Source organism: Haliaeetus albicilla, chromosome 6 (assembly GCF_947461875.1).
Source record: "Haliaeetus albicilla chromosome 6, bHalAlb1.1, whole genome shotgun sequence".
Lineage (NCBI taxonomy): Eukaryota > Metazoa > Chordata > Aves > Accipitriformes > Accipitridae > Haliaeetus > Haliaeetus albicilla.
In genome coordinates, this window is record NC_091488.1 from 45,460,586 (window position 1) to 45,485,545 (window position 24,960).

Sequence of the window (24,960 nt, forward strand, 5' to 3'; positions counted from 1 at the left end):
TCCCCCGGTGCCTCGTCCGGCGCGCTTCCGGCGTGTGAGGGAGCACGCGCGGCGGCCGTTTGTAACGGCCGGGACGCGTTTTCCTCAGCGTTTTCCCGCCGCCATAGCTCGGTTCATCCCCTCAGCACCGCCATGGGCCTCACCCGGCAGTACCTGCGGTACGGGCCGGCCGCGCTTTTCGGGTTGGTGGGTAGCGCCAGGGGTAACGCGGCCTTCGTGGCCCTGCGAGGTGAGCGGGGCCGCTGCGTGGCCGTGCCGGCCTGCGAACACGTCTTCGTGTGGGATACGCGGAAAGGAGAGAAGGTGAGAACGATACCCGGTGAGCTGGTGGAAGAAACTTTGTGAGACTCGTTTTGGAGTTTTAGAAAGCGGGCGTTCTTTATTGCAGCGCTGGGTGCACGGGGGATAATTCCGCCTAACGTGCGTACCACAGCTTTAGCACAAACAGGTTATATAGAATAACTAATTGCATATTAATCAGATTGGCATACATCTACACAAAACCAATTATAACTGATTATCGCAGTACTGCCTACATCCGATCCTGTGCAACGCAGGATCCCTTTGAGTCGAAGGGCTGCTTTTGTGACCACCGACCCATTTGAGGTTCTTGCTGGCTGTCCTTGAAGTCTTTGTTCTTGTTCTTTGATCTTGAAGCTTAACGCAGTTCCAATCACATGTGGTCAGTTTCAACGTTGTTCTCATCTAGCCTACAGGAACATCTAGTCATAAGAGCAAAGAACTCCAAAACTTATGAGTAACTACCTCTACTAGTAAATTACCTGGCTATACTTTTGTCTGTTGTTTCAATCATAGTGTTAGTATAAGATCTCTAATAATTATTTACCAAATCTCACTTTTACAGTCACCTAACGGCAAACCAGTTTCCACGGCTGGTACAAAATATTAAAACCATCAAAATATTTAGACATACCATACAGAATATATGGAAATATGCTATCAAGAGCGGGGTTTTCCCCTGTAGCCCTCCCTGGGGCTTTGGGGGGTGGTGAGGATGACGGAGGGGGGTGTGTGTGTGTAGTGTGGGCTCTTTTGGACCACCTGAAGCAAAGGTACTGGTGTTAGTGGGCTACATTTTAAGGGAAATGTCACCTCTACAGCTTCCCCCTTTCTCTGTAGTCTCAGCACACCTTTGGGTTTGCTGGTGGTGTGAGTCTGCAGCTCTGGGTGCGGCCTGGCTGAATGGCACTGTTGATCCTTTGAGATTTGTCTTTGGTAGCTCAGCTGGGGAAGAGTGATGGCTGTGACTGTAAAGCTGTTCTCTGTTTAGCTGGTGAGCAGCAGCAGCACTGTGTGAAAGTTGTGGGATGAAACGGGGAATGTCGTGGAGTTTGTGTTTTGCCTGTGGAACCGGGCTTCCCATGTGAAAGTTGTATCCCTTAGGGGGGTTGTGAGCTATAACTTTAAGGACTTTGCCACAAGTTTACTCCTGTCAGATTCTGAAATCATTGTAAGTATTGCTGTCTGCTACAAACTGAATTCAGGGTTTGCTTTACAGCCCCTACAGTGTTGACTGCTGGTGTGTTGTTTCGGAGATGGTTTTTATCATTCTTAAGTTCTCGTGCGGTCTGTGGAAAAGCAGCTCTGTCCTATACCTGAGAAAGGCCAAGCAAGAGAGGATGAGTCAGGAAGAAGTTTTCAGACTTTACTCTCAAACAATGTTCCTTGCCCTCTGGCACTTCAAATGCAGGGGCAGAAATTTGGGCTTCTGAGTTCCAGGCCTCATTCCGCACCAGTTTCCTGTTTGATTATGAGAAATTACTTCTCTCCTAGCTGCTGTCTGCCTTGTAAAATGGGGCTAATGACACTGTATTTGCTGCAGGGAGCTGAAAAATAAACTTCTAAAGTAGCAGAAGCACTCAGTTGGAAGTTCAGTAGAAGAGCAGAGTGTATTCTTGCTGCTGTGCAAGTATCTGACTCTGACATGTCATTTATCAACATTATACACGTTTTGTCTCTTAAAAATTGCAGGTTCTTATCCTTAAGGGTCTCAAGCAGGAGGTCAGTTGCCTCTGCCCCTCTCCAGATGGGTTGCACTTGGCTGTTGGGTATGAAGATGGATCAATCCGTGTTTTCAGCCTCCTAAGTGGAGAAGCGAATATCACTTTCAATGGACACAAGGCCGCAGTTACAGCCCTGCAGTATGATCATCTGGGTGGCCGGCTGGTATCTGGCTCAAAGGTGAGGGTTGCACATCTGGAGGACAGCTGTTTCATAGAGATGTTCCATGGAGAAGGCTGACCTGCACTAAAATGTTTGGTATTTTAAGTGAGCTGTGTGGCCTCTGCCTATAGGCAGAGAATAGCAGTGAGAGGAGTTAGGGCTGCAAGACAGGGATGGAATTGGGGAGCCTAGGGCTGGGAGATGAGCAGGGGCTGCAGGGCAGGAGAGGGGTGCTAACAGAGCTGTTAAAATGAAGAAGCTTGTGATGTCAGGAATAGCAAAAGCGACTCAAGCCGGGGCAGAGATGCATTTATTGGTCTGAATGTACCTTTGGGGAAGGCATGTCACTTGCATTAATCACCCCTGACGTTCAAATTCAGAGTGAGAAGGCGTGCTCTCAGATAATCTTTTCAGTCTCATAGCAGAGGTAGATGTTTTGCAGAGACAAATGCCAGTCCCACGGAGACACTCTGTCTGTTTCAGGATACAGATGTCATCGTGTGGGATGTCATCAATGAGAGTGGCCTGTACCGGCTGAAAGGACACAAGGATGCTGTCACTCAAGTCCTTTTCTTGAAGGAGAAAAACCTGTTGGTCACCAGGTGAGCCAGGTGAAGCGTAGTGGTCAATCAGGAGAGCAGCCATGGTTTTACTTGCAATTTAGACATCCTAGGTGCTACAGCTGTTGGTATTTTCCTTCCTGACTCATGAAATCTCAGACCCACCAGCATCTTAGATGATCATATTGGAATATGATTTTTTCACATCCACATATTTCTTAAGTCTGGTGCCTGAATCCAAATGTGGTAAGCGGAACTGAAATGGCTATCCTGAAAAGTAGTGTTTGGAAAAGGGTTTAACTTGCTGGTAAAATTTTTGTAACAAGAGGTAGTGAGTATGTGTTCATTATGTATGTAACTATTTTTGCTGTGTATCTTGAAGAATTAAGCAGACTTACCTTCTGTCTGTGTAATTCACACAGCAATGTGACAGAAAAATTGCTTCCTAGTAAGCTGTAATTATAGGAATTAATTAAAAGATGATAGATGGTTTTTTGAGTTGGTTTTCAGTTATGCAGCATGAGCTGCTAGTTGACTTTAATAATAAGCAGTTGACAGAAGATGCTCTTGCTCAAATATCAGTCAATAATTTTTTATTTATTAATACGCTATCCAATAGCTTAGTAAAAAAGTGCATGCAACCAGTTCAGTGTAAAATTAGAACAAGTTTCTTGTGCTTTTTTTGTTGTTTCAAATGGAAAAAGTAGTATTTTGTTTGTTTGGTAGATGATGCCTGTTTCTTAATACAATTTCAAGTCTTTGCAGGTCAACTTTAGAAATACTTCTTAATTCTCTCAGTAGCTAAATTGAGATAAAGAATTCCTCTCCTTTTTTTTTTAGTTTATTATCAGAGTAGAGATGTTATCCTGTTTTTCTGGAGATGCAAAGTTTTACTTCCTTACTTTAGATTGGTTTTTTTTTTGCCCAAGCAGCTGACTGCAGTCTTTTGTGTACAGAATTTCTTGTGATATTTTCATATGTCCAATTTACAAGTACCTTTGAATCATACGAAATGAAAGAGATAGCCTAACAGTAAATATCACTTGTAATCAGATTTTTTTGGTCCTGAGGGAGCTTAGTAGTGCAACGAGTTTTATATTTTGATTTAGTTGAAACTTATTGAGGAAAATAGGCTCTAACAAAGTTACCAAAAAATAAAGTAAGTATTAATTGTTGTAGGTTGTACTGACAGAATCTGTATAAATGTTGAAATTGCTTTTCTTGGGTGCTCTTGTAGTATTGGGGTAGCATAACATAACCAGAAATGTGTTTTCAAGGAGATCTAATCCTGTGGGGTCTTTGAAGGACTGAAACAGCTGTAATTCTCCATTAGGAGGAGCAGCTCCAAATCACTGTTCAAAACGAAGGAATCTGCTTTTCTTGTAGCCTGGTCAATGCACAGGCATGGCACACATTGCAAATGGGGAGGAGGGTTTTAGAGGCAGCTTCAGAATTGATCAGTACTTTGCTCTTAGTGTTCTCACCCTAAGTAAAGAGTATTGTTCTCACCCTAAATAAGTGAGAAAGGAAGCTGTGTGACACGGGGGCTTGCAGCTGAATCCAGAGGAGGAAGCATTTTTCAGTGACTTGCTAGATACCTTTTTGCAGCGCCTTTGTATTGCTATACTTCATTCTTGCATAGCTTGCGAAATTCAGTGTCTGAGCAGCTGCTCTGCAACGTGTTGTTGCACGTTTTGGATTTTTTGTATTTCTACCACTTTTCTAAGCATGTGAGTTCTGGCAATCTTTCCTCATGTCTTGAGTTTTTCTTTGTTCCAGTGGCAAAGACACATTGGTGAAATGGTGGGATCTGGACACCCAGCACTGCTTCAAAACTCTGGTTGGACACCGTACTGAGGTAAAGAGGATGTGTGGGGAGCTGTTGGGGTGGAGGGACTTTGCATTACATGCTATGGCTCACTTTGTGCTTTCCCTGCTTTCAGGAGTTGTAAACTGTCACTGTGATACATTTTGCTTGTCATTAGGCTTTAGGGATGAGCAAATGAGAAACTTCCAAACTTTCCAGGAGCTGTCATCAATGTGCAGTGGATGACAATTCCAATACAGGTGTCCCTGGAGGAGGTCCCAGCTAGATCCAGTCTCTACTTTGTTGCCGTTTAAATAAATCAATTAAAGATGCTCTGCTGTTGTTATGATAGTTAAAGGAGCCATAAGCCAATTCCTCACATTGTGCCTCTGGACAGGTTTGGGGGATGGCTTTGATATCTGAAGAGAAGCGGCTGATCACTGGGAGCGCTGACAGTGAGCTGAGGGTGTGGGATATTGCGTACATCCAGGAGGTAAGATATTCCCTCTGTAACCCCCGACAGTCTTGCCCAGCTGCTTGTCTTTAGACTAAGGTGGGACTGGAACATGTTAAATCTGATGTTCTGGGAAACAGTCAAAACAATGTCTTTGCTGTCTGAGGGGTCCAGAAGCTGCTCTTGGGATAGACTTTGTTGTTTTCTGTGTTTTGAGCTTTCAAGTGAAGCTGTGAGCACTTCCAGAACAAAATTTCCAGAGCGTGTCAGATATTTCTGCCTTCTGGCTACGGCTAGAGAAGACAGTCTTGTGGATGGATGATAAGCAGGGGAGGACATGGAGTGTTTGGTGCCTACAGGCATGCTGTAGGCCACTCTTTTGTTGCAGTGTATGCTAACCGCTTGTTCCTCCAGGGAAATGAAGTGTGAGACAGAAACCAGAACACCGTAGCTCTTGTGGTTTAAGGTATTCCTTATGGTTTTTTTTGGTCTGTGAACAGGTAAAAGACCCTGGTGAACCAGATTCCAAGAAAAGCAAAGGGTCTTCACCTCGAGCAGAAGACGACGCTGAGGACGATGAGACCCTAGAGTTGGATGAGCATCCTGAGGAAGTAAGCTCAGTTTTCTGTGCTGTCTGTGGGATCATGTATCTAACCCCATTTGCATGGTGCTGCTTGCAGAGCCAGCAGGAGTTTTAGAGTCACTCACACATTGCTTCTCTGTATTGGGTTTATACCCTGAGTGTCATATTTAGCCTGTTAGGGAAAGTGGGGTAATTCTTGTCTTTCTTCGTAACATCTTCCTCATCAGCAGTTGCTGCCTAATCTACCTGCAAAACTTCAGCAGAAGTATGTGCGCCAAAACACGTACACATGTTATCCTCCACTGAAAGCTTTTTCTTTGCCTTCTGTTTGGGGAGGACTAGCAAATGTTTAAAGTTTGACAATGCTAACAGAGCTCTTTCATCAAACAACACGGGAATAAAATAGTTACTAGCTGGTTGGCAGCTGCTGAGTTCAGTGCTGATGCTCAGCTTTGCAGGTCAGTAGCAGAAGCTGAGAGGTCAGAGATGCACCATAACGAAATACGGTGTGAGATTTGATTGCAGAAAGCTATTCCCACTTGTGCTGCTGGTGGAGACTTTACTGAATCTGTTTTTCTGGTGGAACTTTCTGGGTTCCTGCTCAGATTTCAGACTGCTTGTACTTACGGTAGATACCTGACCTTGTTAAATACTTTTCCAACTTCCTCTCCAGAGGATTTATCTCCCTTCAACCACCTGTTTAAGAGTCTCTGTTCTCACCTTCTCTGCCTCTTCTGACAGAGGAACTGATCTCTGCTGCCTGTGTAGCATAAAAATTCAGCTCTGTCTCTTAAATGCCTATGGCTTGCCAAAAGAGTTAAGTTATTCTTCCACTAAGACTGTCAATGATTATTTTCAGCTAACATACAACAAAACATAAGGAGATAAGCCTGTAGCTTACACAAATGCTTGTTTTGTCCCTAGGTTATCCTTGCTAGCTCTTCTACCAGCACCCTGTAGGTTCATTTCCCCCTCTTCTCCTCTTGACTTCCCTTGCCAGTATGTTTCTGAGTTTGCCTGAGAAGATCACTTGACCTTTCAGACCAAAGTTGTTCTTCTTTCCCTATAGCGCCTTGTAAAGTGCAGCAAAGTTGGATCCATCATGCGGGAAGGGAGAGACCGAATAGTTACTCTTGCCACAGACCAAACGGGCAAGATTTTGGCCTGCCATGTAAGTAATGGGGGGGGCTCTGCTACTGAGCTGTAGAGGAGGCTGTTAGAGACCTTGGGTAATTTCTGTAAGGGCCAGCCAGGGCTTTGCATGCCTTTGACTTTGTTTGCTTTGTCTCTAGGGAACAGATGCTGTTCTGGAAGTGTTTTCTGTCCTTTCTGAAGAGGAAGTCCAAAAAAAAGTGGAAAAGAAAATGAAGAAAGCAAAGAAAAAAGCCAAGTAAGCAGTCTTTTGGATGTATTTGGATGCTGTCTGTGTCTAGAGAACGGTTAGAAAAGCCCTTCAGCAGCATGACACAGTGGTTGAACTCCAAGCTACTAGTCATTCTGTCTGTGCTAGCTGTTGTATTGGGGTCACTGTTCCTGTGCATTCTTGGTGCTTGTCTGAGCAGCGTCGCTCCCAGTGACTAGGGAAATGCCTTTCTTTCTGAGTCTTCCCCCTGCAAAAACAGCTGATGTGTGCGAAGGAATGGACATAAAATGGGTTTTTCAGAGCTGCTTATTTCCACCTGACATTCATATTTACACTGCTTGGTGCATCAAATAAAGTCCTTGATAGGATGTACAGGAACGAGAGTTTCATCTGAGAAGTCAGAGTGACTCTGGTACCTCATCTCCTGTTTTACAGCAGGTGAGAGCTATCTTAGTGTTTACTTTGTGTGAAGTGTCTCTCTGGGTATCCTGGCACTTAACAGGTGCCTCGTAACAGCTCTGAGGGAGAGGTCTGGCTCCAGGGTAGAAACTGAAGCACAGGGCATGTAAATCTGGAGATGCATTTTGGCAATGGTGGAGGACTTGTTGTGAGTGGTAGGAGATGAGCAGAAGGTGATCTCCCTCTCAAACACAGCTTTCTGTTGTCTGTTTTGTATCCCATCTTTCTAATGTGCCTTGTTCAAGTGCTTTGGCTCTAGAGGAGGTTGCCTTTTTTAAGACAATTTGTCTCTTTAGTAGTCTGCATACCAGCATGAACTTCACTGTCTTACCCTGTTCTTAAATGTAGTTAGCGCTGTTGGATAAGAGGGTGGTTGTTTTCAGCAGGCTAAGTGGTTTCCTTATGTTATTCTCTGTCTCTGTGTTAGTTTGTGTTGGCTGTGCTAGGTTATTTGACTCTCCTCCATTATCTGACATTTCTAGACAGAACTCTGAAGAGGAGCCTGAAAGGAGTGTGGAGCTGAGCCTGCAGGAGGAGATTCAGCGGGTCACTAACATCAGAGCTTCTTCTAAAATCAAGTGAGTGGAAAGCCTGTTGTAGAGACTGAGCTGTGGTTATGCAGCTACCTGGGAGCTCAGTATAGGGAGAGGTGGAAGAAGTTTCCCCCTCGACATATTTTCAGCTTGGAGCTGCGGAGAGGCTTACCATGATCTCCTACCATGAGTCCGTTCACACCTCTTCCACAAGTGGTCCCTTTCTTGCACACTTCTGTGGCTTAGGGTGCACTTTTTTGTGGCATGCACTCTGTCTGTATTCTTCTTTCCCAGTTGTTCTTGATGTTTGATCCCTCCTACATTTTGTCTTACTGCCCCTGTGTACAGCTCTGTTTTTGTCTAATCAAACAGGTCATTTGACTTGATTCTCTCTCCAAAAGGAGAGCTGAAGATCGTACTGCTGCTCCAGAACAACATCATTGAGTTGTACAACCTGAACCTGTCAGCACAAGTCCCGCAGGCTGTCCGTGTGTCCAAGATAACCATTGGAGGCCACCGCAGTGATGTCAGGACATTGGCTTTTAGCTCTGACAACATTGCCATTCTCTCAGCAGCTGCAGAGTCTGTAAAGATTTGGAACAGGTACTCAGTCCAGTTGTGTCAGTCTCCCAGAACTCAGGGATGCTATGTTCAGAGAGGCAGTGATAAGGAAGAGGGGATGATGGAGTAATATAAAATAGTGAATGAAGTAAAGGAAGTAAATAGAAAACTATTTGACTTCCTTCCTTATTAGGGAAACTGAGAAGCTATAGTGCTAAAACTGCATAATTAACTCGTTGAGTTTGATGCTGTAAAGCAGCACTGAGGCTAAGTTTAGTGGCAGGTATGGAAAGACAAATCTCTAAACACAAAGGTCATACATAGCAGTCCAGTGTAGGCTATTTTGTTGTTTTTTTTTTTTCCTTTTTAATAAGAGGTACTAACTGTTACCCTAAACTAGCTACTGCCTGTTCTTTAGGGAACATGTGGGTTTCTTGGCAGCTTATCTGAAGGATCTAGTATTGGACTGAGTAGGCTGCCGTTTTGATCTAGAGTGTTGTCCCAGTGTTTTCTGAGGGGTGATTTCAAGCTCTGTTTCCTTTGAGCATGCTGTCTTACATTCCTCCCTCTTCTCCTGAACGACGGGAATTGCTCTTTGAGAACAGGAGCTCTGTCCTTGCTCATAACAGCAGTAAGTCATGATGGTGGACTATGTAATGGCATGTTTTTATGGAAAATGTTCTTAACAGTAATGCTGGATAGCATTTGAGTCATAGGATGGTGGTGGTGTATTTTCTGGGCCCAGCTGAAAAGACAGCTGTGGGCAGAGGCCAATCTGGAGCATGTCTCACTTAGTGGGCCAGATTTTGTGTGCAGTAACAGGTTTTGGGCTCTGCCTTTGTCCACAGATCGACCTTGCAGTGCATCCGGACAATGGACTGTGAGTACGCACTCTGCTCACTCTTTGTCCCAGGAGACCGGCAGGTCATCATTGGCACCAAGGTAAATACTGTCCTTCTGCACTCCAGACTGCCCAGGTCTGGAATTATGTTATGAAAATGTCATTAAGGCAGCCTTACAGAAAATGCATTGCACCTCCTGATCTGGAGCACTCTTGTTTTAGGTGTAAAAACCGCTCTGACAGTCAGGTTCTGCTCTGTTCCCAGACTCATTATGTAGCTCTTGTGGCTTGAGCTGGACAGCTGGGGAGAGCTTTGGGAAGTCCCTGATGGGAGATCAAGAGTTTGGCTGTCTGTGCATCTAATGAAGCTGGCTGTTTGGGAGATGGGAGGCAGGGGTGCCCTCCTGCTAGGAGCTATTGTCTGTCTTGAAGGCGGAGGGGCTGATTTGTCCTCTGTGATGTATCTTCCTCCCCAGACAGGGAAGCTGCAGCTGTATGACCTGGCTTCTGGGAGTCTGGTGGAGACACTTAATGCTCACGATGGGGCGGTGTGGTCCATTGCTCTTTCACCAGACCAGGTAACTCACAGCCACTCTTCTAAGTATCGTCTGTTGCACGTCTTTTCATGTAGCTCCTTCCTGTAGTGCTGTGCTTGCACTACTGATGGGAGCATGGGAACCCCTCATGCTGGGAGGCGGAGGATGCAGCTGGTAGCGTCTAAGAACTTTAACTGTGGATACATGTGCATCTTGATGAAATATCTCTCTAGTTGTGTGGCACATGGCAACGAGTCTTTGGGCTGAGTAGCCCATCCTCATCACCTCATCTGGCTTCTGCATGATTGGGAACACTCGGACTTGCCTGGTGGAGTCCATGTGTGCAGCAGTACATACCTTGTGGGTGTGTTCCAGCTGTGGAGACCTTCAGCCCCTTGTAACCTGATGCAGTGGCTGATTATTCTCCTTGTTAAATTTGCTGCTTGGCTGCTGGATTAAAGATCTTGTTAACATAGTGATGTTTTTTCTTTGTGTTGCACTCTTCTCGACTGACCAAATCACCCTCCCCATCTGTCTGATTGTCATGAGGCTGAACTTCTGTCCCTGCAGGATGTGTTTTCTAGGCTCTTAATTGTTCTTTTGATACTTTTTAAGTTACTGTAGTCTTTTTTTGCTGGTGGCCCCAGAATCTGGGTGTACTGTGTGATAGGAATTGTACTAATGCCAAATGCACCAATGTCTTTTGAATCCATCCAAGGACTTAATTAGCTCTTTTGATGATAGCTCTGCAGCGAGAATGTGTATTCAGATAATAATCCACTGTGTCCCTCAAAGCTCATTTTGGGGCACTGCTTTGGAGGAGGCACATATGTGGGGCTTAGATCCTTGCTTCCTAACATATAAATTAATGTTTTGGTTCTGTTTGGGTGCTCTTTTTCAGATAGATTGAATAGCTCTGACATTATATAGATATAGTTAATTGGTTATTTTTTCTAGTAATCCATAAAAGCTGTAAGCAGTACACTGTCAAGTTATTAGGTATTTCTCATTTAAAATTCAACTTTGAAACCTCTTAGTAGCTGGTCTTTAATCCATGGAGTATGTGCTCTACTGAAGTATATTATCCTAGTTTTGTAATGAAAATGTAACACAAGACCAAGACGCATGCCTTGTATGAGCAACACTTACTATTATCAACTACAGCTTTAATCTTGGAAAAGGATAATCCCTATCAAATTAATGTTCCATAAGGTCTTTTCTCCATATTCAGTTTACTTTCTTTGATGGAAACTGCAGTTACTTGTTACTTCTGTTGACCATGCTCACAGTTGTCAGGCCTGCCTATTTACTCTGTCTGAATTACCGTGTTACATTAGTTTCTTCCTGGATCTCCCTCAGTATTTCTGAAGTTGCTGAGAATGGACATTAACAGTTTAGAGAGTACCTCGTTCTGCTCTGTAAAAGTCTTGGATTCCAGGGATCTGAACCATTGATTTATAAATGTCTGACATAGGTAGCTGCTTTTTGACAGCCTTGTGAGTTTTTGGAGCAGTTTTTCATCACTGTCTTGTGATGTGATTATGGTACGTAGCTTTTCCCTGAGCACGGCAGGTGAGAAATGTTTACTGAACCCATGTTTACTGAGCATTGCTGTTTGATAGTTCTCATACTTCCCTCTAGAAATGGGTCAGTACTACTGAAAAGATGGTTTTCTTTTTAATGTTCCCATTTTACATGCACACACTCACTCTATTTAGCCTAACCACCCTGGCTGTAGAAATCTGTTTGTGTCTTTTACTCCTTGTATCAGTTTTTCTCCATTACCACAGTTCAGGTTCGTACTGGTTTCTATCAATTTCCACTTTCTTCTGTTTGTTGTGTATGCCTTTCTTATTTTTCTTACATCGTCATGTTGCGCTAGAAACCAGAGTGGTTTTTAGTGGAATCAAAACCATAGCAAGTAATAACCTGCCTGAGATTCATTCACCCTACAGATTAAAACATATGGGACAGATTTTACCCTTGTTCTTAAAGTAAAAAAGATAATGTTGAACTGTTCTTCCTTTAGAAGGCTGTGCTTGTGGGTTGGTGGTAAGGTGTGTGTGATCCAGTAACAGTGAGTGTCAGCTTGCCCACAAAACCCAAGCACGTCATTATACAGCTGAGACAACTGCTTTCAGTCCCACAGTTTCACTCCATGTCTTGATTTACATTTGGAGTCTTTGTCTTACAACTCCCTGCCAGAGCTTTTGAAATTGTTGTTGTTGCTCAGTCAGTGGGTAATGTGTGCTCCAACCAGAGCAAGTGCTCCTGGTGGTGTCCACTTAATCATTAATACTGTAGGAATGTGGGATGTTTCAAAAACCTTCTTGTGTGTTGACAGCTCCTTGCTGTAGAATTTGTCTGGGTTGTAGCAAAGCTGGTTTCACAATAATTTTTTTGTTTTCCCTTGCAGCGTGGCTTTGTGACAGGAGGTGCTGATAAATGTGTCAAGTTCTGGGAGTTTGAGTTTGTGAAGGATGAGAGCAGTGTTCAGAAAAGGTGAGAAAATAAACCTTTCTAGACTACATTCAGCTGCAGTATCCATTGTCATTGATGGATGCTTTGGCTTTTGCTATGCACTGTAAGAAGTGCCCATGACAGGTATGTGGAGAAGAGTGTGAGCTCAGTGCTGTTTTGTGAAGGTCTGAGCTTAGCTGTGGAAGGGCACTTGCCACATTCTGATCCCTTGCTTCTGTGTGAGGTTGAGCTTCTAATCACAGGATGGACCTCCAGATCATTAAACGGTAAATTTAGCAGTGAAGTTTATCAGCCTGCAGTGCTGTGCTTATTTCCAGTCCTGTCTTGTTCAAGTCATAATGAGGAATGAGATGCTGCGTGTTAGAATTAACTTGCTTTCCCAGTGTGCAATGTGGGAGTTGTATTCATACCTCTTCCCAACTTGTTTGTTTAAGGTTAACAATTGTTTTTTTCCTCCTCTTGTTGCCAGGCTTTCCATGAAACATGTGCGCATTTTGCAGCTGGATGAAGATGTTCTCTGTGTGCGGTACAGCCCCAACCAGAAACTGCTGGCTGTCTCCTTACTGGATTGCACTGTGAAGATTTTCTACGTTGACACACTCAAGGTGCATAACCAAATGGGCTGTGAGGCTGTGCAGGGAGTGATGTAACTGTAGCCTGAAAGATCAGGAATATGTAGGAAAAGTGTCTATTTATTGCGGGACACTAGTAAGAATCAGAGAGACTATGCATCCCACTTGAGATGCCTGTTTGCTAGCAAACTGACAGAACTGTGGCTGGCCCACACTGGGGAGAAAATCCATTTTTAATCTGGAAAGTGTTGTGAACCTGCAGGTGGCAAGGTTCACTCTAAACCCTGCAGGCATGGTGGTACTCCAGAGCTGCAAGGCAGTGTAAGAGTGGGGATGGACGTGTCACACATGACATTAAATAGGGCATAGCAGAGGCAAAGCCTGGGGGAGGAGAATCTTCCTTGTGAGCCAGCGTGTGGTGGTTTTACCAGTTGTGTATTAGCATGTGACTGTTAGGGAATGACACAAGACAGACCAGCACTGACAGACAGGCAAAGCGAAACAGAGATGAACTCCATAGGCAGTGGTGATTAGCACCAGATTTAGCTCAGCTTGCTTGAGCACTTCCACTCTTCTCTCACTTCTGCCATCATGGCCCTGCGGCTAACAGTGTTCAGGGCAAGAATGAAAGTGGGCAGTGCTAGAAAGACAGAGCTCCTGAGGTAAAGCAGAACTAGCCTGGAGCTCGAGATTTTTGCACATCTCTACCCAGCATATTTAACTGAGACACCTTTCTTCTGCTTCAGTTTTTTCTCTCTCTGTATGGACACAAGCTGCCAGTGCTGTGTATGGACATCTCCTACGTAAGTATCATTAGGGCTGTGTGTTAGGTAGGACTGTGGTGATATGGATGACTGTGAGAACCTCTGCTGGCAGCAAAGCCTCTAGGATAATGCTTTCTTGTCACCTCCTTGCTCCCAACTTTGCAGTTTCTTGATGGGACACAGCAAGCCCCTCCTTATCCCGCAGTTCTGTGCTCACTGTGAGGGGTCATGGAGTAGCGGTCATGACAGAACTGACCAGGGCATTTTGTGAGTGGAATTCAAAATGCTGTGGTGGTTCCCTACCTTCATCTGAAGAGCTACAGCCTGCTCTCTGCTAAAGTTACTGTGTGAGAGGAGCCTGAATTCTTTGTTACTGGGAGCAGAGAGCAGGTGCTGAGGTGGAGCAGTTTCTTCATGCCTGGTCATTCTTGGGCTGCATCTTGCTCTGGGGTGTCCTTGGAACAAGGCTCATTGGAAGTCAAAAATGTCAGGATATAGCTAAGGTCTTAAATGCCTGCAAAGGTTCAGAAAAGAGCCAGAGTGCTCTCAGTGGGCTGTGCCAGTACCATGAGCATGGGCCACCGTGGTGAGAGGAGGTGGAGGGGTCAGGAGGGCATGTTTCGGGAGCCAGGTGTCCACCTACTCAGCACTGCTTAGTCACTAGTTCAGCAGCAATTCCTCATGGGGCTGCCAGCCAGCTACCCACACCCTCTTCTCTCTTTGTTGCTCTGTAGGATGGGACTCTAATTGCAACCGGCTCTGCTGACAGGAATGTGAAGATTTGGGGCTTAGATTTTGGGGACTGTCACCGCTCTCTCTTTGCCCATGATGACAGGTCAGTCAAATCCTACAGCGTCTCTGGGCTGTGGGCTATCTTCTCTCTAAGGGGTTGTGATCCAGCAATAACCCTTTTGTCCAGCATGGAGTGGGGAGAGGTCTGCAGTATTCCTCAAGTAGGTGAATTTGAACCTTTTTCCCTTCCAGCGTGATGTATCTGCAGTTTGTGGCGAAATCCCACCTGTTCTTCACGGCTGGGAAGGACAGCAAGATTAAGCAGTGGGATGCAGATAAATTTGAACACATCCAGACACTGGAGGTAGGAAGTTTTGGAGACTGTTGAAAGGAAGCGTTATCCCTTGCATGAGCAGCACTTCCCTCAGGGGCTGGGAGCTGAGTGGTGTTTGTGTCTTACCTCTTCTGCCTACCACACAGGGGCATCACCAGGAGGTGTGGTGTTTGGCACTCAGTCCCAATGGAGACTACGTGGTGTCGGCATCCCATGACAAGTCCCTGCGCCTCTGGGAAAGGACGAGGGAGCCGCTTGTTTTGGAAGAGGAGAGGGAGATGGTAAGAGTTGCATCCTTCCTGCCAAAGACAACTTCCAGACCTGTTTTCTCCCCAGCAGGCAGATTCTACTCCATTTGAGCATGTGTTCTACTCCATTTGAGCATGTATTGTGAGGATTCGTAAACTCATAGAAGGACTTCAGTAGGAAGGAAACTCAGGGGGTCTCTAGTCCAACCGCTTGCTCACTGCAGGATAACCTTAAAGCTGTATCAAACTGCTCAGAGACTTGACTTGATACATGAACATCTCCAAGGAAGGAGATTTTTCCAGGCTGTCTGGAAGCACCTGTTCAGTGCTGAACCACAGCTGGGAATGGCGGATGCATTTGTTTCACATACCCAATTGGAAATTCGCTTGGAACAATTTGTAACTCTTGTCTTTTCACTGTATCCCTCAGAGGAGTCTGGCTCTGTCTCCCCTTCTTAAAGCAGTTCTCAGACCACAGTGAGGGAAGGATGTAGAAACATATGCAGAAGTGGATGAGAAACCCACAATAAATGTTTTGGGGTGGTTTTTGTTTTGTTTTGGTTTTTTTTTTTGTCCCAGTGTGTTTGCAGAGAGCTGAGGTGACCCATAGGCAGCATTTTGATGCTAGGACAATCCTGGGACTTTTCTAGGCTTGTTTCTTCTGTGCTGTGTGCCAGGTGGAAGGTCTGGTACTGAATTGCTGTTGTCTCTGTCTCAGCTTGGTGGGCTGTCTAAGGGCTGTTGCTGCATCCAGAGCAGAGACCTTGATTTCTTTTCATCTGTGAGACTGCAGAGTTCTCTATGGGGTTGGGACCAGGGCCAAGTAGGCATTTTGCACTGGCATTGTTGATCTCTGCTGATGTGTCCTGGTTTTGCAATGGGCTGCATGAAGCTGCAGGTTCCCTTGCTCAAACAGTCGGGAAGGGACTTGCACCCTTGCTTGCTGCTTGCTCACCTGTGTTAATATGTTGTGTTCTTATCCACTGTAGCAAAGAGAAGCTGAGTATGAAGAGAGTGTGGCAAAGGAAGAGCAGCCTGTGGTGAGTTGCACCATCTGAGTGTGTGTCAGTCTGATGGTACAAAGTCTGGAATAATGATATCTGTAAGAGGCATAGAAGAGGTGTCAGGGAGGACTGATAATTTTCTTGCTTTGAGGAGGTGCAGAGGGGAAGGTGCTGCTGAAGCTGTGGTTGCCCCGTGATGCAGCTGACTCTGGTACTTCCTACAGACAACTTCAGGAGAGTGTGTTGAGCTGGCCAAACTGCTGCACAGTAGCTGTGGACATTGAAACCTTGCTGTGCTCTTGCCCTTCTTATCTCCCTGTTTCCAGCTCTATACCATGGTTGAGCTGCCTTCTGACAGCTGCTTCCAGGTCCACATAGTGCAGGCTGGGTGGGGAAGCCTGATCCCTCTTGCTCAGATGCTTGGGTTGTGTTGCTGATTGTTTTGACACTGATTGGCTCACTCGGCCTCTGTTGACAGAACAAGAGCTGAGTTTACCTGCCTCCAGGAGCTCAGTGTTAGCACAGTGCCTCTGTTCCTGAGGAAGAGCTGTGCACTTGGGAAATCTTGTATTTCTGCAGATAAATGACCAGTTTAGGGAATGGGGCTGATGTTTTTCTTAGTATGGACTGTGGTATGATGCAGGCGGTGCTTATGTCTATCAGCTGTGGGAGGAGGGACCTGCAAACTCTGTATTTTGTAGGTGGCTGGAGAGACGCAAGGAGAGACAGGGCTGGCAGGAAAGAAGACTATTGAAACCATCAAAGCGGTAAGATTGTGTAGGTCTGCCAGCATTGCTTTGTGCCTTATCAGTCTCTCGAGGGAGGCTGTCATAGGGTGGGAGCAGTAGTTTGAAGAGGAGTAACCTGTGCTGTCGCATAAGGGCAGGTTGCTTCTGCCTGCTCCATGGGCAACAGGGAGGGGTGTGACTCTGGAGAGTCGTGGGCCAGGAATTATCTTCTCCAGAGATCTCTCCAGGGAACGAGGTGTGAGGTTCCTGTAGCTGCAGCTTTCTCTGCCAGTCATGCATGGGACAGAAGGGGCTGCTCTTGCCCTTTTGGGGTTTGCAGCACAAAGGAGCACAAGGCAGCTGGGACATTGTCTAGGCATCAGGCCTCTCCTCGAAGGCCTGCCCGGTCCAGTGGGCATCTGTGGGAGGTGGAAATGTATTGCAGTGCCCGTGGTGGGAGGTGTACCCAGAAGGTGTTGGGATGGGTAATTTCATGGCTGCAGATTTGAACAGTCTGGTGCTCCTGTAAATACAGAGGAGGTCCTGAATCTAAATAGTCAAAATGGCCCGACACTGGCTTGTGCCTCAAAGGGGAACTGCTTGTGGGGGGTAGAGTTCAGTGTCAAGGCAACAATTGAAGCTGCAGCAGAGAGCACCCGGGGCAGTGGGGGCAATGTGGAAGGTGTTTGACATCTTCAGGACATGACTGATGTGCTCAGGGTAGTGGTGCAGTCTGGAGTGGAGGTTATCTTTCTGAGCGAAATGTCCTGTGATGTTCTGTGGAAGCAGCCTCTCTGCTTCTACCTCCATTTGTCCAGTTGGACTTGGGCTTTGCTTTGGCTTGTCTGGTGCCACTGATGTGCCATTCTTGTGCCGCGCAGGCTGAGCGGATCATGGAAGCTATTGAGCTGTATAGAGAAGAGACGGCAAAACTAAAGGAACACAAGGCCATATGCAAAGCTGCAGGAAAAGAGGTAAAAGACTGAGGAATGTACAGTCCCAGGGTGTGTTGGGTGTATTCTTCCAGCTCAGGTGGAAAGGCTCAGGATGCAGATAAAATCCGGACAGCTGGGAATAGCAGAGATTTGCTGAAATCTTGGGAGAACAAAATGGCACTGTGCCCTTGGGCATGGTTGGTGGTGTGTTCTTTCCAATGATCTTTATGTTTAAGTCACAGTAGCATGTAACTTTATCTCTGGGAGAGCATGCTGCTGCAAATTCATCCCAAAGCCTGTTTTTTGCCTTCATGTCAACACTCCCTGCTAAATAAGGGGCTGTGATGCAAGTGAGAAAAGTGACAATTAAGAAGTGGAAGAAAATTAATACATGTTTGAGTGAGTCATATATATCTGAGAATGAGATTGTCTAGTGGCTGCAAATGAGGCCTTCAGCGACATTCTGGGGAGCGTAGATGTGTGGGAATTGCAGGAAGGCACTTGATAAAAGCTCTCTTCTACCGTGGGCTGAAGTTTTCTCTGTGAATATACATTTGTACACAGAACATCTGCCTCATTGTAACCCATTCTCTGTCTCCAGATTCCCTTTCCTGTCAATCCCATTCTCCGTGCCTATGGAAATATTACAGTAAGTGGAATGCCCAGGCCACAGGCTGTGGGCTGTTCTCAACTGGAGTGGGGCTGGTTGATTTGCTGGCTGAGCCAAAACACTGGGTTGCTGTGGGGAAGGGAGGACTGCTTGGTTCAACTTGAAATGAAAACTCAAGCACTTTTGCTTGCGCAAAGTGAACAGTTTGGGGTTTTTGTGTTTGGTTTTTTTTTTGTTGTTGTTTTTTTATATCTTGCGTGTGTGTTACAAAAGTTTCACCCCAACAGGGTTAAACATAACCCTGATAGTAGCCATGACCTTATCATGTACCTTATCATAAGCCAATGGTTTACAGTGTTCTCCAAGATATGGGAAAGCTAGTTCAAAGCTTGCCTGTGCCTAAGGGCACACCCTCCTGCTGCCTGGAGGGTGCAGCTGCCGTGCTAGAGCATATTCCAGAGGAGCTGTGCCATCTTACACAAAATACCTGAGCATCCACTGGAATGTGTAATTGAGAATCCATGTCACCGTGTCCCCCACCGTGTGACATCGGTAAGCACTTAGCCAGAGCCATTCTCTCCCTTCCTCTGTGAATATAGGCATGTTTAATTGCAAGTTGAATAGATTGAACAGGGGTGAATGAAATCTTATGGCTTAGTAGCTCGCAATTTCTTTGGAGGCGAGTGATGTTTGATTGAATCCCACTGTACAGAGAAGGGAATTTGAACCCGTTTCCAAAATCTTGGAAGAATGTGCTAGTCCAAGTGCTAAGGCTACTGGGTAAAAACATAGCCACAAGTTATGACATGTCCTAATATGTGGTGAACTGACCATGAACAAAAATTCTTCATGCCCTGTCAGTTGCTTATCTGCTTTCTTGGGAGAGACTCTTGCTTGTGAAACACTTGTCCCAACATACCTACTGTGTTGCTTTGACTCAAGAAGCAAGAGCTGGAAGCTCATGAAGGCTTCCTGACCCTAAATCACTGTCTCTGCAGCTGTAACCACAGCAGGGCAGCCTGAGCGAGGCAGAGCTGTGGTGTAGCTGCCCAGGTTTATTTCTAAGGCATTGGTACAGCAGTTACTGATTCTGTTTCTATTGCTAAAGAATTTACATTGAGAAAATTCTGTATGGTAGTTAAATGTCCAGGTATCGCAGGCTAGAGCTGGTGCCTTTACCCGCTCATGTCATACTAGTACGCAACAGTTTTCACTAAACTCTGAGAATTTCTTAGTATACAAAATACACACAGGGATGCATAGATTTCATTGATAAATAAAAATCTACTACTCTGAGTAGATTAGTTTTGGTTTTCCTAGTTTATTCCAATGTATACTCCTAGATTGCATTTTTAATTACTCTTTGGAAGATCCTTGTTTTTCCTTTCTCCCCTTTTCTGAAGAGTATGTCAATGCCAGATGAAACAGCCTTTTGTCTTCCTTCTAACCACCTGTAATCACCTTACAAGAGCCCTTCTGTCCCTTCCTCCATTATAGGTATATTAAATTGTAACAGATGTAAATGAAATCCTATGACTTAGTAGTTAGACACTTTCTTTGGCAATTCCCAGCTCTGCTCTGTGTCTGCCAAACACTTTCAGCAGATAAACAGGAGTAGCAGGAATTAAGTCTTTGGTAGATGAGTTTGTATAAGGTTTTGTATGTATAATTTGTCTGTTTCACTGAGCTTTTTGTCCAGTTTGTACAAGATTCATTGAACAGAACATGAGACGATTTAGCTGGTTGAATATAAATTAGATTTTTCACAATATTGTTCACCGGTTTAGAGTAACCTGAGAAGGCTGGGTTTATGTTTTGGGAGGGAGGATTTCTCAGACTGGCAGCTGATTGAAGCTGAAGGGGTTTCCTCTTTGTTATAGTCAGCTTGATCTGTCCATCTCACAAGACGTGACTGCGTGTTTTCAGCTGGGTGAAATGGACCTTAAGGCACATGTTTGTTCTAGAATGTTTCTTGATATGCAGAGCTGGTGTCTTTCATCTGTTACAGCCTTCTGTGTACGTGCTAGAAGTTTTCAAGAAGGTCAAGTCGAGGTGAGTCCCAAGAGCCTTATTGCTGTGCAGGTTTGTGACTGCGTATTGATTTCTGGGCCCAGGACTGGCTGGGGTCCTGGAACGGTCTCTCATGCTGGGTATGGGCAGTGCTAGAGAGTCTGGAGTTACTGTTCCTGGCAGCCTCTTTTGGAGCATGCATGGAATTGGGGAATGGAAATTGTTCCTTCCATGGGGAGTGCTGGATGAAGCTTGTGTATGTGGGATGGCTGCTTGGAGATGTACATGTATGTGAAGAACAGCTTGGGGATGCTGAGGAGGGAAGACTGTGCCTGCTCCCTGTGCCAGAAGATGTCTGCTGGCCTGGACTGTAGTCTGTGCAGATGCACTGTGCTTTGTGGACAGCCACAGACAAGCAGTGATGAATGCTTAGCACAGCTTTTGTACCAGAACCCACCTATACGGAAGTGTTTCCTGCTCATCTGTAGCAGTGCAGTGGCTGAGGCTAATATTTCTGTCCCTTTGCTTTCTCCTCAGTGAGCTGGAAGAGTCTCTCCTGGTGCTGCCCTTCTCCTACGTCCCTGACCTGCTCAGACTCTTCAATGAATATATTCACTTGGGTTCAGAAGTTGAACTCTTGTGCCGAGCTCTCCTCTTCCTGCTCAAGTGAGTCTTTCCAGATCTGCTAGTCTTAGTTTGGTTGCTATTGCTGTCCAGAACCTGGACCCGAGGAAGCCCTAATGGGGGTCTGGTCAGTAGTGGGCCTGCCGGTTCCTCCGAGACCCTCGTGCTGGTGCGTGTCATGCACTCACTTTGTGCCAGTTACATTGACGGAGAGGTACCCCTTGCTCCTGTGTTGTGAGACAGCGCTTTGGGAATATACCTCGTTTCTTGGAGCTGCAAAGATGACATTGCTTGCCGTGAACACGTGTAGCATAAGAACATGGTGAAAATTTGAGCTTTTTCATATGTCTCTGGGTCTGAAGCTCTTGGGAAGCATCCTTGGGAATAAAGACGTGCTCTCTGCAGGAGATAAGGAATTACTGCAGCCCACGGTGAATGGTGTGTGGGAATGGTTTGATCGGATGCAGAGTGTTGACATGCCCAGATGGGGTTGCTGGTCCTGGTCCTTCAAGTGTCATTGGTGTGAAAGATCCTGCATCAAGGCTGAAGTGGCACTGTTAACTGGCACAGAGTCATTGTAGTGCCCGTGCTCTCAGAGAGCCCTTCCCCTTGAACCACTGTATGTTGAAGAGAAGCTTCAGAAAATAGCTTTTCCAGATAAATTTGCCCATGCCTGTTATAGAAGGCTAGTCTGGGGAGGCCTAATTTAAGAAAAATCCTATGTCTAGAACATACAGATGCTCAGGAGAGGGGCTTGCTGATGTTTCGAAGAACAATGCTGCAATATATTGCTATCTGCTTTGTTCCCAGGATACATTTTGGGCAGATCACAAGCAACCACATGCTGGTGACAGTGATAGAAAATCTGAAGAAAACCACCATCTCCAGAGTCAGTGAGGCCCGGGTGAGTGTTGCACCCTCCTCTTTTCCAGGATCTGGAATAACAGGATGGGCCAATGTCTGGGAATGTGTGTTGTCGGTGGTGTCCAGTAGGAAAGTTAGTTGGGGGTCTGAGCCCATTTCACCTTCCTCCTGTGCAAGCAGTCTGCCTTTTCCTAATGCTCTTCCTGATGTGAGACTACCGAGTGATGAGCCTGCGCTCGTGCTCCCTCCCTCATTTACTCTTGGTTATCTTTGATGTATGTGTTTGGGCTTTGGGTTGCTAGTTTCTAAATATGTAGGAGGTAAAAAACCTATTTCTCTTGGGCTTTTCTGTGGGCTACTAGTCTCTCAAATAATGCAGGCTGTGCATCTTCCTAGAGGCAACTTAAGGTGCCTGCCAGCAACTTGGCTTTCAGAAAATACAGTGGATTATAGCTGCTCTTAAGAAAGAACTGTGGGGAACAGAGTGCAGGACTGACTGTTCTCCTACTCGGATGAAGCTGACGTTTAAATAATGTTGCTTTATTTAAATCTGTGGATTGTCTTGCTTTCATAATTTCTTAGTAGAGGGTGGCCAGTGCAGGACCCTCTGCCCTGTAACAAGCTGAGATGTGTCCAACGGTGTGGTACTGGTCTGTCTCTACAGGATGTGCTGGGATTCAACATGGCAGGGCTCCAGTACCTGAAGAGGGAGATTGAGGCCAAGGATGAGGTGACATTTTTTGCTGATGCTACTGACCGTTTTGAGGAGAAGAAGAGGAAGAGGAAGAAGAAAGAGAAGATGGTTCTTGCAGTGCTCTAGCATTTGCTGCCCAAGACCCAGAGCACCTGGATGGGGTCATTTAACCTCAGTGCTGGCCGTGGAAGTGTTCTTGTGGCTGAACATCTGTGATGATGTCCAGTGACTGGGACAAGGTCTGTCCCCTCCCCATGTGGTAGAACCCAGCATATAATCCCAACTCAGAATGGTTGTCTCTGAGATGAACTCTCTGTGGTCTGCTGCAAATGTATGCATTTGAACTATTTCTGAGGTGACTGTCAAAGGTGCATCCTTTTCCTCCAGTGGAATGCCCATTAGAAATGGAGTTGATTTCTCCTGCGGAAGCGATCAGCTCATTCTGGCAGTGTTGATTCAATGGAGTGAATCCAGCACGTGGACTGCTGGTGAGACCATGCCCTATCTAGGGAAGACAGCTGGCAAGATTTTACGCTGTTTTGACACCTGCTGGTGGTTTGTGGCAGTGCTTAGAGCCTCTGGGCAAAGCTACGTGACTTCTGCCAAAGTGTGAGAACTTGGTCTACAGCCACTCGCTTTTTAGTGGGACAGGGAAGAACATGGCTGCACTCTATTAAAGGCATATTTATATATGCTTTAGGACACAGCTTTGTTCATGGAGTTTTGTCCTGATATTTGTCTAGTAAAGCCTCAGCTGCCTTGCCCTGTGTGTGAGTTCTCAAAGGATTTTTTTCCAGAGAATAAAATCTGTGGGAGCAAATGAAAGGGCTGCCTGCCATGCAGGATTCTGCTGTTCCATGGAGTTGGCAGACTGAGCATGAGAAGTGTGGGTTGTTTGCATTGTATTTGCTCCAGTTTTTAGAAATTGCACTGAATTATTGCAATGTTGTACTTGTCCTGTATCAGATAAAATGATTTATTTTCACAGCGGGCGCAGTGGGGCAGGATAAAGTGAGCAAGTCTCTGCTGCTGTTGGTAAGTTATTAGTTTGTAGTACATGCTGTCTTTTTTTACTAGTAATCACAGGTTTGGTGGATGTGGTGGGGGCTGCTTCTGGGTTCTTTTTTGACTGTTGGACTTACAGGTCTGACTCTGGTACTCCAAGCTGGACTTCTTTCTACCTTGAGCTTCATATGGATTTTTAATTGCATCCCAGTTGTTACCGACTACTGTCTTTGACTTAGGTTCTCTATTACTAGCAATTATGCACAAGGCAAACAGTTCAGTTGGTGAATCTTTTGGCAGCACCTTAAGTGTAATAACCACACCTCTTAGAATAACTGTTGTTAGTAAATAACTGTGTCAGGGGGCTGATGGTTCACTTGCTTCTTCAGAGTCTGGGTAATTTACAGCAGCACTTCACGCTCCAATTCCAGGAGATGGGTCTTAGACTCTTTATGGAAATAGCAATCTTCATACAGCTCTGCAAGTTGTTTCTGGGTGCCTCTATAATTTTGTATTCGTCCAGATATGGATGAAACTTGTGATCAAACAGCTCCACTCAAACATGTCTCCATCCCGGCCTATTCTGTTCTAATTCTGTTCTGTTCCATCTTGTTCTGTTGTATTCCCTTACTCCTCCCAAAGGAGACCCTCGTAAGAGGGATTACTGCAGGGGGAGGCAGAGGCGGCACTGTAGGATGATGAATTGTATTGGTAACCTCAGCTGACGTCTTGCATCCATGTCAGCTGCTGCTGAAATGGGCTAGCCCGCTGGGAAAAGAAAGTACGTAGTGTGTTACAAACGAAGGGGTGGCTTGTGATACCACAGTGCACCTTCAGCAGTGATGAGTAAGAGAGATACCAAAAGGGGAAGGCTAACTCTATGGCTCTGTGTGATGTGCTTTGTTTACCTTAATGCCGGGGAGGTAAGTGTTATGGAACCTACATAATGAGCTGCTGTTTGATGATCCTCTGGGAAGCCTGGGAGAAAAACCACAGCCACAGGTGCACATAAACTCAGGGACTGATGGCAAGGGTGTAGGTGGTGGTATAGAAGAGTGACTTGGGATGCAGGGTCATCTCACGATGATGACAGGTGTCTCTGATCTAAGTTGGAAGAGGTGGAATTCCTTCACCATTGTCTCTGTTTGCTGTCACTGGGGTTTGGGAAGAATCCTTGGAAGAAAAGGTCTCTGAGGTGGTGCAAAGTGGTTGTCCTCTCTTCATAGGTGTTGACACAGGCCTCCCCACTGAGCTTTCCCTCTGGTTCTCTGATTTGTGTCACTTGTGACCAGTCAGTACCGGCAGCTGTGGTTTGTGTCAGTGCCCAGAATGGACTCCCAAGGGGACTGATGTAGGACTGTTGGCTGTTTCTGCAGAAAACCGAAAAGCATCGGGGCAGAAATCAGCAAAACCATTGGTGTTGGAGAATCCTGGATCAAGTTTGACACCGCTTCTTGTGGTGTTTTCTCATCTG

General features: G+C 45.7%; 1 protein-coding gene across 1 annotated transcript; it reads left to right on the plus strand.

Annotated features, from left to right (window-relative positions):
* Window positions 1-9: 9 nt before the first annotated feature.
* WDR3 (WD repeat domain 3) lies at window positions 10-23,241 on the plus strand. Its single transcript, XM_009926496.2, has 26 exons — window positions 10-303; window positions 1,993-2,202; window positions 2,668-2,786; window positions 4,524-4,602; window positions 4,949-5,044; window positions 5,506-5,616; window positions 6,658-6,759; window positions 6,881-6,978; window positions 7,893-7,988; window positions 8,316-8,546; window positions 9,353-9,446; window positions 9,822-9,923; window positions 12,298-12,383; window positions 12,832-12,967; window positions 13,681-13,737; window positions 14,433-14,533; window positions 14,683-14,794; window positions 14,911-15,045; window positions 16,002-16,052; window positions 16,718-16,783; window positions 17,626-17,718; window positions 18,281-18,328; window positions 20,298-20,341; window positions 20,837-20,965; window positions 21,734-21,827; window positions 22,452-23,241. Exons 1-26 carry the CDS (start codon window positions 133-135, stop codon window positions 22,605-22,607), a joined length of 2,817 nt encoding a protein of 938 aa, XP_009924798.2. The 5' UTR covers window positions 10-132; the 3' UTR covers window positions 22,608-23,241.
* The last annotated feature ends 1,719 nt before the right edge of the window (window positions 23,242-24,960 follow it).

What these genes read in the sequence shown, in the direction of transcription:
- WDR3 (XM_009926496.2), top strand. Translation starts at nt 133, where the DNA reads ATGGGCCTCACCCGGCAGTACCTGCGGTACGGGCCGGCCGCGCTTTTC. An exon ending in ATATTGCGTACATCCAGGAG is followed by an intron (nt 5,045 to 5,505) that starts GTAAGATATTCC and finishes GTCTGTGAACAG; the next exon opens with GTAAAAGACCCTGGTGAACC. An exon ending in AACACATCCAGACACTGGAG is followed by an intron (nt 14,795 to 14,910) that starts GTAGGAAGTTTT and finishes CCTACCACACAG; the next exon opens with GGGCATCACCAGGAGGTGTG.